This window comes from Acanthochromis polyacanthus, chromosome 14 (genome assembly GCF_021347895.1).
Source record: "Acanthochromis polyacanthus isolate Apoly-LR-REF ecotype Palm Island chromosome 14, KAUST_Apoly_ChrSc, whole genome shotgun sequence".
NCBI classification, from domain to species: domain Eukaryota; kingdom Metazoa; phylum Chordata; class Actinopteri; family Pomacentridae; genus Acanthochromis; species Acanthochromis polyacanthus.
The window spans coordinates 23543298-23555559 of NC_067126.1; the positions used below are offsets into that span (position 1 = coordinate 23543298).

General features: G+C 40.6%; 1 protein-coding gene across 1 annotated transcript in view; it reads right to left on the reverse strand.

The window, feature by feature from the left end:
• The window catches only part of LOC110957809 (partitioning defective 3 homolog B-like), a 241583-nt gene that overhangs the window by 165484 nt on the left and 63837 nt on the right, over positions 1-12262 (reverse strand). Inside the window, 2 exon segments of the mRNA XM_022204011.2 lie at positions 3822-3947; positions 5012-5095. Of these exon segments, the coding sequence (XP_022059703.2) occupies positions 3822-3947; positions 5012-5095 (210 nt within the window).

The following is a 12262-nucleotide window of genomic DNA, read 5'->3' on the forward strand; positions in this document are numbered from 1 at the left end:
TAGAAGTGGACCTTAGTAAACTATTATAGATATACTCGGAAGATAAAATGGAATTGTGTGAAGGATTTTTAAACAATCAGTCAAGTTTGCTTAAAGCACATTCACAGAGCTCTTTATTAAGAACATGTGTACACCTGCTTATTTATTATCTAATCATCCAGACACGTGGCAGCGGTTCAATTCATAAAATCATGCAGATACAGGTCAGGAGCTTCAGTTCATGTTCACTTCAAATACATCAAACATCAGAGTGACTTTGACTGTACCATGATTGTTGGTTTGAGTCAGGCTGATTAGAGCATTTTGAAAACTGCTGATCTCAGTCCCCAGAGTTTACTCATATCCAGAAAGTGGGAGTTCTGCAGATGGGAATTCCTTACTGATGAGGTAGGTCAGAGGAAAATTACCCAAACTGGTTTGAGATGGCAAAGGGTAACTTTTTTCAGAGGAGTTAGCCACTCTTTATGACTGTGGTGATCAGAAAAGCATCTCAGAATGAGCACCGTCTCCAATGGGCACAGGGCCACAGGCAAACGTAGTTATTTCTGCTCAGGTACAGAGATGGGAGGGTCAGAATTTGTCATCAATAATGTAAAACCACAGACTAAACGTGCTTTGTGTCCTGGCTGCCAGTGGGGTGAATGTTTTCTAGGAAAATTTTGGACTCCTGAAGCTCAGTCAATCATAGTTTGAATGTATGGCTTATATGCATACTGTTGCTGCCTTGTGCAACCTTTAATGACATGAAACCATGCAAAAACACTGCAAAAGTCCTCACAAACCAGTTGCATAAACATCACAGGCAGCTCAGTGTACTTCAGGGGCCTCCCCAGTCACCAGATCTGAATCCAAAACAACGCGTTTGGTAAAACGGGAGATACACAGCATAAATGTGCGTGACAAATCTGCACAAATAATGTGATGCAATCATGTCAACATTTACCAGAATCTCAGAGGAATGTTTCCAGCATCTTGTGGAATTCACAACAGCAAGAATGGGAGGCTATTTTGAGAGCACACAGATGCCCTATAGAGTATTCATTTGGTGTTCCTAATATAGTGCACGGTCAGTGTAATGAACACTTGAATTTGCATCACATCCAGGATTTTGTTACATAAAAAGACACCCATGGGTATGTTTGCCTGCAAACTGAAGACTTTATGTTGTGAATGTAAGAGACGGAGGTAAGAAAATTATAATTTAATACACCGAACATCAGCATGGTACAAATGACGACTGAACAAGTGGAAATTACTAATGTGAGCACAAATGGCCATTTTGTGCACATAAAGTATAGTATACCTGTCAGCCTTCATAGAATACTGAGCAACCCATTGATTACATTCTGCATTTAAATCCAAAGGCCAACATCTGTGAATGATGCACTGAGCAAAAATGCTCTCTGTGAGTGGGTGAGTGTGTGTATAGGTGGTCATCTCTCCTTCATTCTTCTTCGACAGGATCTGCATCATGAACCCATTCAACGCAGCGAGCAGTCGAAGCAAATGCTTGTGTCACACCTTCTAGAATAATCACACTTAAAGTGATCTTCATTGTATTGAGGACACAATACAGTACAATGACACTAGATACAAAAGCGGTGTGTGTGTAGTAGGGCCAATGTGGACAGATGATATCATTATTGCTCCTGATTGGACAACGTGTGCATGCACATACTGTGTAAAAAAAAAAAAAAAAAAGATATTCTAATCAAGCAGATTCTGTCAATACAGCTGCCAAGCAGGCACAATGACAGTGTGTAAGTGCAGCATTCACAGTGATCAGTGGACTTCCAGTGGCCTACTTACACTTATTTCACTGGATCAAGCTACATATCGCAGTACCACCTGCCATGACGGAACAATGCTGGCAAGAGTATTTGCGTCAGTGTTTATAAAATGGCCTGAAGACATCTCATGCAAGATTTAAGAGCAGTTTGTTTCATTGTTATTAAAATTTGGCTTCCTTTGTTCACTTGTATATGTGTTTAAGACTGAATGTGTGAGGGTGAAAACCTGTCTGTGTGCATGTGTGTGAACTGGTGTTAGTAAGAGAGTGCACACGGCACAATACACCTGTCTTTGAACAATAGGTGCAAACCTCTCCGACGATAATCCATTTACCTCCAGTACAGCATAAAATACCTCACACATAATCTCATTACCACACTGAACGCTGGACAGGAACTGTTGTGTGGACTATATAGTCACTGTAATGTGTTCTAATCATTGTAACATCCACATCAGGACCTGTAATCTGTGGCAGTCATTTTACAGGTGTGTCTTTTGTCATTTTAATGCAAAGTAATCATATTACACCCACAAATACACTCATGTTAATGTATTTGTTTTCAGGCGCTTCAGTGGCACAGCAAGTAAACAAACTCCACCGACAAACATCTGGTCTCAAATTAATCTTGAACAAATGTTTCCTTCAAGGAATGACACGAAACAAGCAAACGCACAAAGGCCAACTCTAAGAGACCTGCACACATACATAGATTAATTCGGAAGCAACGCTCTCTGAACATCTGCCAAATGTCTTTTCTGCTGTTCTTTGTGGTGGCAGTACATCAGTAATATAAGCCCTCTGACAATGGAAAGGGAAATAGGCACAGAAGAGAAAAGACAGCAAGGAAAAGAGTAATGGACTATGTGAAGTGTCCTGAGATGACTTGTGTTGTGAAATGGCGTTGTATAAATAACATTTAATTGAACTGAATTGAATAAAACAGACACTGGACCCGATCTAAAATGGATTTAAACATGAAATATGCCTACTCGTGAGTAGACTTTGATTGTATTGTATTTCTTTAGATCATGCTGAATGATCACAGCAGCTAACAGATCTGAAAATTATTTATTTGGAATTTAGTGCTCAAATCAAATTTACATGAAATATTTTAATCTTTGCAGTCATGCAGAAAGCCTTGTTTGTCCTTACTTTGCTCTTTAAAATCACCCTAAAGTTCCTTCCTGAGCATTCCTGAGCATTGATTAAACCTCTAAAAATTGTTCTTTAGAAGTGTTTCCACCTAAACAATCCCTACCTTCCAACACCCATGCCTCTTTCTCCTCCCACTTCCTGCAGATATAGTACACCAGCTAATCTCTGCTCAAACACTGTAAACTACTCATTTAAAATGACAAATTTCAATACTTAAGTAGTTCAGCCACACATGTTTGACCAGGAAACAAATTTTGATGAAGGCTCACAATACAGGAAGTCCCACCTCTCAAGCTGATGGGATTGATCCCTTAGGTTTGCTGTTTTTGCAAACCTGACAGCCTGAATTCATGTTTTTTTTTTTTCAGATTAGCATTGGTACACTGCACATAGCATTTTAAAAAAAAACACCATATGGACATATTAGCAAGGTTAAAAAAAATGACTTGAATGTTACCGGAGGGTGTATTTAATTAGTAATGGCCAGGATCTCCAACATATTGTATGTAGCAAAAAATCTGGTTAGCGACACTGACATCTAAGTGAGAAAATATGTTGCTTTTTTGCAATCTGGATAAGCTGAATATTTTCAAAACAGAGGACCTACATCACTCCATTAACCAAAAAACAGAAGGAACAGCAATGTAGGATGGAAAAATATCTCATCCTTTTTGCAAGTGCACAGTATTATAGTACTGACATTTCTCACTATCCATTTTATCATAAAAGCAAAATGTGAGGATTCTAACATTGTTTTTGAGACAAGCATATTGTTCTTTAAAATCTTTAAGCATTTGGTGCACATGCTATTCGTCATCACAGATGCACTTTTGAACTCTTCAGGCCCATCTCAGACAAATGGCGTTGTACTCACTGGCTGAATGTCTTGTCCATGAGCTCGGTGTTGTTGATTTTGACAATGCACTCGTCCTCTTGAAACAGGCCCTCCTTTCTTGAGCGACTTTCTTCCTCCACTCCACGGATATACAGACCAAGAGCCCTGACAGGAGAACCAGCAAAGACAGAAAGGGAAATTAAGGGATGTTCTCATTACCGCTACAGTTTTTTTTAAGTTGTATTCATGTATAAATCCACAAGCGCACACGCTTTCTTAAAATGACATTCAGAGCTGATTTCACATCCTAACTATCTTTCCATGGCCATTGTGGATCTCTGTCACTACTTGACAACCCTCTATTAATTGAAAAAAATCATACATGGGAGCACAGGGGTCACAGGTTGAATAGCAGATAACAGGATGACAAACACAATAAAACAAGATATAAAAAGAAGCAGAGGCAGGCTAGCATGTGAGAAAGAGAAATATATAAAACAACATACAAACTGCCAGAGAAATCATAGAACAGACTGAAAAGTGCTGGCAGCTTAGCAAGTAATCAACCAGACATCCAAGAAGACACACAGAGATATAAATGGTGCACAAGCCGCCAGCAAAGCTAGGCAAGCTTCTCTGTCTTCAACTTCTACCATTTCCTCACCAACACACAGCTTAATAAACCAGAGATGATGACACTGGTGCTGCAAATGCATGAAACTAAGCAAAGGGGATGGCAAAATGACGAAAAAAAATAGGTGTTCGGGAAAGAGGAGAGAGGAGAGAGAGAAAAAAAGAGGGAAAAGAGAACAGACGGAGAGGAATTTGAGGAGGAGATTGGTAGGGTCAGGTGAGTCATGAGAACAGTCATAAAAAGGCATCCTGCTTTTCTTTAGGAAATCCCCTATCCACTGTCTGACTGTCACACACCCAAAGAAAAGGCCTGCATAGCTGTGCAATTCTGTATTCCTTTTCTTCTTTTTCCCCATTGTGTGTGTGTACGGTTGCCATGCTTATGTACTGTAGTGTCAGAATTCCTTACAAGTCTAGAATAGGATTACGGGAATATAGCATTAGCACATATTGTCGCTGGTAAACAGACAAGGTTTTTGGGGAGTTCAAGTGCAGCAGTTGGGCTTATATAGACGAATATGTGTTGTTTTTGAGAGCATGAACCTGTGAGTGAGTGACTGAATGCATTTTTGTACACCTCCATGCACTCAACTCACCGTCCACTGAGTGATGAGCAGTAGGGAACCACGTGGATTCCCAGAGGGCTGTCTTCTCCCAGGATCTCCACCATTCTGGTCAGGCTACACAGACAACACATGCACACAGTTGGACACACAAGTACACAAAATCGACAAAAACTGAATCAGTCGGAGGAAATGTAATATACTAAAATGCAATACGAGTTCTCTTACATTAAAATAAATGGCAGCTTTGACCTACAAGAGCCATTAGAAAATAGAATATCTGCCAATTTCGGACAAGAATAGCGAGCACAAAATGGGGCAACTGTATAATTCAAACATTCTGGACAGTCTGGTTGTTATTATGGAATGTGTGGATCCCAAGACACAAATTTCTTTTCAATGTCCAATACTAAATTCTTGGTGCACATGAGCACATCTGGCTGGTTGATCATTATGTGCAGGAAAAAAACAAAAAAAAGTGGAAAACATACATTGCCAATATAAAAACATCAATTTCACCTTATAAGTACATGCAGAGAATAAAACATGATGTAGACACAAAAAAACGATGTGAGAGAGAAAGGAAAGATGAAGATAAAAAAGACAAAAAAAAAAGCAGGATAGGCAACACATGTGGTGGTACACAAACACAAACACAGACAGCAGAGTATAAACCATCTTGAAAACGTGTGTCTCTTGAGGTAAAGTTTAGAAAAGTACTATCCTGGATTGACACATCATTTTCCATTGATGCATTCATTGTGCTAAAAATACTTTTTTGTCAAGGACTTAATCCATGATTGCAAACCGAGCCCTTAGAGAAGGGAATGCCAGCACTCTATTCAAAGTCAATAAAAGTGCAGAGTGCTGTGAGTGTGTTTGTCAAAACTTTTCGTGCCATTCTTCTCCATGGGCTTCTTCCTCGCTTTCAATCTTTCAATGTCTCTGTGCTCGTTTGGATTATTCAAGTGTGTATCTGCTTTACATTCAGTCTGTGTTTTAATGTGTGTACGTGCTGAAGTCTTTGTTTGTTTGATTAGTTTATCTATCAGAGCACAGCCATTAATCCTCTCCTGACCTTCTCTCTGCTCCCGATGTGTGAGTGTGTGTGTGTGTGTGTTTTTCTAAGCGAGTTTGTCTGAACTTCGTTTTTGTGCTCGTTCGTTTTACCCTCCCCTCTCTGTCTCTAACTCCGTATGCTCGTTTTGTCTCCCTCTTTCTCTCTAGACCATCCATCCATCCCTAAACCCCCATCAACTGATAGCAGTACAGATGCTGATAAACCCCAGAGAGAGGGTTACTGATGATGGTGGGTGGTAACAGGGGAGAGATGCAAAGTGCAAAAACAAGTGTTCCCTCTCTCTTTGTCTCTGTCTGTCTCTCTCTACCTCACACACACACAAACACACAACACACATAGCTGATGCTGCATCATCGCTACTCAGCAAATTTGAGATAATCCAGACAACAGGAGACAACAAAGAACTGCAAGACAGGAGAAGGAAGTGGGAGGCAAGGACAGAGCTTACAAAGATGAAAGGACAAAAAGCATTATTTATTTAAATAATGTGGAGTTGCTACAATTCAAAACTAAGCACAGATTCTGAGCAGATTCGATTGCAGACGGTGTACACTGGAAAAATTACTCAGTACACTCAGTCATTACACATGCTTAACAAACACATAATATCTGAATGTGTTGTTTACATAAAATACACTTCCACTGTTCACTGGGGCTGGCCCGAATAGTGGTTTCTGGCCTCCGAATATTCGGGCCCTATTAAAGACGAATATCCGGATATTCGTTCCGCCCCCCGGCCGAATATTCGGATCCGTTCGTGTGGTTCGTGCGGCGGTGTGCCAGCGACGGCCCGAACAGTCGGATCCGTTCGTCTGGTCCCCCGGGTCCACATTTTGCCCTCATTTTGCCCTCGTTTAGTCTTTAGTTAAACTGAAGAATTCCCAAGCACCGGTCCTCAGCATCTTGTCTTGAGTTTATGCAACAAAGTGAAGCGTGACTTCAGAGTCGGGAGCCACCCGGCCATTCGGGTGGTGTTTACAAACACGAATGGAGGAGCCGAAATGAGCCGAAGAACACGGCGGGATGAGCCAAAATGGGCCGAAGGCGCAGGGAAGAGACGAGCTCCGAATATTTTCGTCTTGGCGGAGGAGGGGATAATCACATCGACATATGTGTATATATTATAGAGATATGTGTATATGTTATATGTGATCACAGGACGAGATGAGCCGATGTGAACCGAAGGCAGAAGGAAGACAGTAACGCTGCATATTCTTTCCGCCCGGTGACGTCCGATGGGGGGGGGGGGATATTTGGATACCAAAATTAATATCTGGATAGTGCCATAGCAAACGAATATTCGGATATTCCGGATATTCGGGTCCAGCCCTACTGTTCACATGCTCCGTTTTTAAAAGATGCAGTCATCAATTTACAAACTGCCATTATTAAGCTTGGAATTTGGCAGATTTTCTTGATTTTAAGTAGGGTGGATCTGATTTAAAACCCAAGGACATGATTAGGACTTGTCAGTCACAAGTGGGCCACACTTTAAAGCTTAACCTGCATTATCACTTATTACATTCTACAGGGTGACCCAAAAAAAAGTTTACACTGGCAGAATACAACTTTAATACCATGTTTATTCAGCTTAGAATTAGAATTTATTCACAAATTATACATCGTTGTAAAGAGCACGTACGATAGATTCTACTATTCAATGTGTCCCCCCTTAAGTGTCACAACAGCCTGCAGGTGCCTGCTGAATGCTTGACAGGTCTTCTTTATGTACTAGGATGCCGTCATCTTCTCCCAAGATCTAAGAATGGACCTCTCCAAGGCTGGCACAGAAGGGTGCGGCTTCTTACAGGCACTGTCCTCCACAGTTGCCCATATGCTATAATCCAGGGGATTGAGATCTGGACTCTGGGGTGGCCACATATCCTTGGACCAGAATGCATGCAATTTGGCATCCAACCATTCCTGAGTCCTTTTGGAGGTGTGTGCTGGTGCTCCCTCCTGCTGGACTTCATGTTCAGATCATTCTTGATGAGCCGTTGCATTGAGGAGTGGCTCACATCAAGCTCACAAGCCATCTTTCTCATGGGCCTCACAGGATCTGTCTTGATGCGCTGTTTGATCTTGTCAATCAAGTTTTTGGTCCGCACAGACCGGGGATGACCAGACCCAGGCTTTCGTGAGGCTGTTCCAGTATCTTTCAGCTTCTTTTTAATTTTGTAGACGGGACATGTGGATATTCCCTGCTGTGCTGCAATCTCAGTAGGTGTTAGACCGGCACGCAGTAATTCAGGTACAGCTAAAGTTTTCTTCATTTTCAACAGAAGCACATGAATTTGAGAGAAGAGAGATTACCAGCTGCATTGAGAGACTTCAAGGAATCATTGGAACATGAAAACCTAGCTAGAGATGCTTAAATGGCTTTAAAACAAGCAATCAACTGAGTGTAAACTTTTTTTGGGTCACCCTGTAAATTGGGCTACAATTTTAGAAAAATTAAATCATGTTTTATTGAAAGAGGCTTGAACACAGAAACTGCGTCAACATATTAGGAAAACGCCTATTGGGGTAACAAACTGAGGTATAAGTTGGGTCATTTTTCTCATAGACTTCTATGCAACCAGGCATTTTTTTCACCTCCCGTTGGCCAATAGAAAGAGCGCAAGTTGAAGGCAATTCCAACAAGACAATAAAAAATTATTTATGACGGTGGTAAAGAAAATATATATTTGAAAACATGAAGAAATTTTTAAAAACACGGATTTATTTATAGTACCGTTCTAAAGCGGAAGTTTGATTGACATCCTATAGTACAATTATATGACTGCAAACCAAAACATGGACAGTCAGTCCCTGAATCCTCACACATGGTTGGGAGCTTTGAGTCACAACCTGAAGATACCAAAAATATTTTCTCCACAAGTGTTTACTTCCGAGTATGGTTGCTCCAATGCTCAACAATAGGTTGAGGAGCTCAGACTCTCAAGAAGGAGCTCAGAATAGAACTTGCCGCTCTTCCAGATTCAAAGGAGGCAGCTGAGGGCATTCAGGCTTCTGATTAGGTTTCTTTGTAGTGGATGTGTTCCTGGCAAGTCCAACCATGGGTCTTACGCAGAACACACTGGAGGAATTACAAATCCTACCTGGCCAAGGGACATCTCAAGATCTCCCAAGACATACTGACAGTATCTACAGAGAAGGACTTGTGGGTTACAGCCATAGTATGTAGGATTTGAGAAAGTGGTGGAAAACAGTAATGGTTGACCAAGACTTCCTTTCTAAGGGCCAACTACTACAACTAACATTGGCGAATATTCGGACACCAAATTAATATCCGGATAGTGCTGTAGAGAACGAATATTCGGGATATTCGGGTCCAGCCCTAGTATTTATATTACACTTATGTCAGAAATAGTAACACTGAAAAAGGATAAATCAATAAATACAGTAACTGGCTGGGTTGATAACTGGTTGACAGAGGAGTGGACTCATGAAAACATACTTTAAATATAATTAAAAGGCATGTAGAGTGCAAGAGTCTATAGAAATAGTAATTAATCTGTGAGGACTTGCTGAGGTGGTCTTTAAATCCAATGACATACCTACAAAAATAATGTAAATATGCATACAGTTGGTTTTTAGTGCACTAAAATTTCCCATTCAGCATTGACCTTGGTGATTGTTGGACATTCAACAGAAGAATAAACAGAAATTTTATGTGCCAAATTTAAGTTTTCAAATTTCACGACAATCTGTCCAACGGTTACTTGTGATATTTTCAACCACAATCAACACCGGCATCGCCAGTGTCAATCTGAGGACTGCAACAGAAGTGAAAGGGAGGGAGGAAAAAAGAAAAGAAGACAATAGCAATGGGGACAAGGGGAGAAGAGAAGGTAGGAAGCAAGGGAGGTCTGAAAGTAAAATATAGTGAAATGAAGGAGGGAGGAGAAACTGAATTAATTAGACAGGCCTAATGAATAGAATTAATATGAGAGGGAAAATAACATCCACCCCTCCCTCTATCCTTTCCTGCTGCTGTGCTTCTGATCTCTAACACACACACACACACACACACACTTGAGATCCATTTGCATTTCCTTTTTCATTTTTTTTCCGTGAGATGTTTGACAGCCTGCATCAATGCAAAAAATGAAGTGGGGGTGAGAGAGAGACAAAATGGGTGAGACTCGAGAAAAGAGAGAGGGAGCGCAATGAGAGAACAAGAGAGGGAAAAAAAGAGCCAAATGCACAGAGAGGGAGAAAGAAAGAAGCAGAGAGAGATGAAGAGAGCAGGTGTTCTCTTTATCCACCTGCCACTTCACTGATCCTCGCTATGAAAGACAGAAACACAGAGGAGAAATAACAAAAAGGAGGATATGCATTACCAAACCACTCTCTTCCTCTCAATGCATTCACCCTCTCATCCTTCTCCTTATTTATCACTCTCTTTCTCTCCCTCTATTATCTCTAAGCTAGTCTTTTAAGTGCAGCAGCAGAGATGCAGACTCAAGAGAACGCAAAAAATGCATAATGCTACTAAAGGTTAATGCATGAACGTACATAGGAATGTAAAAACAATAAATGCTATTTCTTTCATGAATGAATGAGCCAGAAATCAAATGTAAATCTTTATGCAAAGGCCAATGGCAGGCCAATACCTAGAAGCGGCATTATCTATTCAATATGTGAAATAATATTGCCAATAATAACATTAGAATTATTAGTCACAATTAACTAGAGCATTAACAGTGAGAAGGAAAGGAAAGAAAAGATGAAATTGTTTTTAAATTAAATCACACAACTGTGGGTCGACTAATTATCAGTCAAGGCTATCATCACATCCAATATATTTTTTTTTTTTGACTATCAGTATCGATATTTTTTTAATCGATTCCCAGTTAAATAAATGTATTTAAAATACGCTACTTTGCTAGCCTAGCCGCGCTAGACCCATGTTTCTGAAGGCACGAGGGTCTAGGGCCGCTCGACAGGGAGGGAGGCGGGCGAAAAGGTTGTCTTTCAAATCACTCCGCAGCAATTGGGTAGGTATACAACCAATCAGCGCAACGAATAGGCTGACGTAGTTCCTAGAGCGCCATTAGCTTCCCAACCAGCGGAGCTGCGGAGCCAACTGGTATATTAAGGATTTGCCATATCCCGTCGGCATAAGTCCAAATACGTCTTTTTTCTGAATGAAACACTTCAGTGCCGTCCTTTGTTTATCTTTCAAGTTGAATTTTAGCTTCAAATCTTTAAGGGCTGTGGCCAAAGCCGAGTCGAAAGATAACTGTTTATTGTGCGCCGGTTGTTTCTGTCAGAATCGTCGCGCCTCTGTCGTCACTTCGTTACGCCCGCCTTCTGACTCTACACTTCATGGTGATTCGTCCGGCCAGTTTCAGGAGAATCAAGCCTCGAGCCTTATGGAGGGTAACTAGACCCACCCTGGCAGAGAATTAAATTTGTTGCCGTGGGTTGTCTAGCGCGGCTAGGCTACTACTTTGCCTCTGATGTAGTTGCCTTTCTCTGTGTAGGTTTTTCTTGTTTTGAAGGATTTTTGAGGCCCAGAAAGAGGTCTTAGCCTGAGAGTAAAGACAGTTTCTGAAGTGGGGTTCCTCAAGAATTACAGACATTTTTGCTCATTAAATAGTCAAAAATAACAGAAAAATGTAGATATTTGTGTCACTTAAGGTAGCACAGCAAACCCACAGCACTATCTGATTGATGACACATCGCTAGTAAGAACCTATCAACACTGAAAAACAAATACTGAAAAGTTCCCTTTAATTTAACACGTAAAACATAATTAAACAAAGGCATTTCAACATGTGTTAGCGTTTGTGGTGGAGTCAAAATTTTGGCACAAATATTTTCAGTTTTTCTGCAAATGTAAATCAGTTTTAACTATCAGTTATTAGCTTTATTTCTCACTGCATCAGTATCAACCATGACAAGAACAAAATACTGGTCGACCCCGACATCCAACATTTCCATATACTGTGAAACACCGGTGAAGATTTTAGTATTTTACAAGTATTTTATAGTATTTTTATACTGCTGTAAATATGAAAAAATAGACTAATAGGGTAGCAGAGCCTTAACAAGATAATTAGGATGAATGAGGACTGGGAAAGCAAAAGTCAAAAGGAAGCAGAATCAAAGTAGGAATTGAAGAAGGGCAGAAGACAGTGTTGTAGATTGGCAGACTGACAGAGACATAGGTACAGTGAGACAAAGAGACGAAT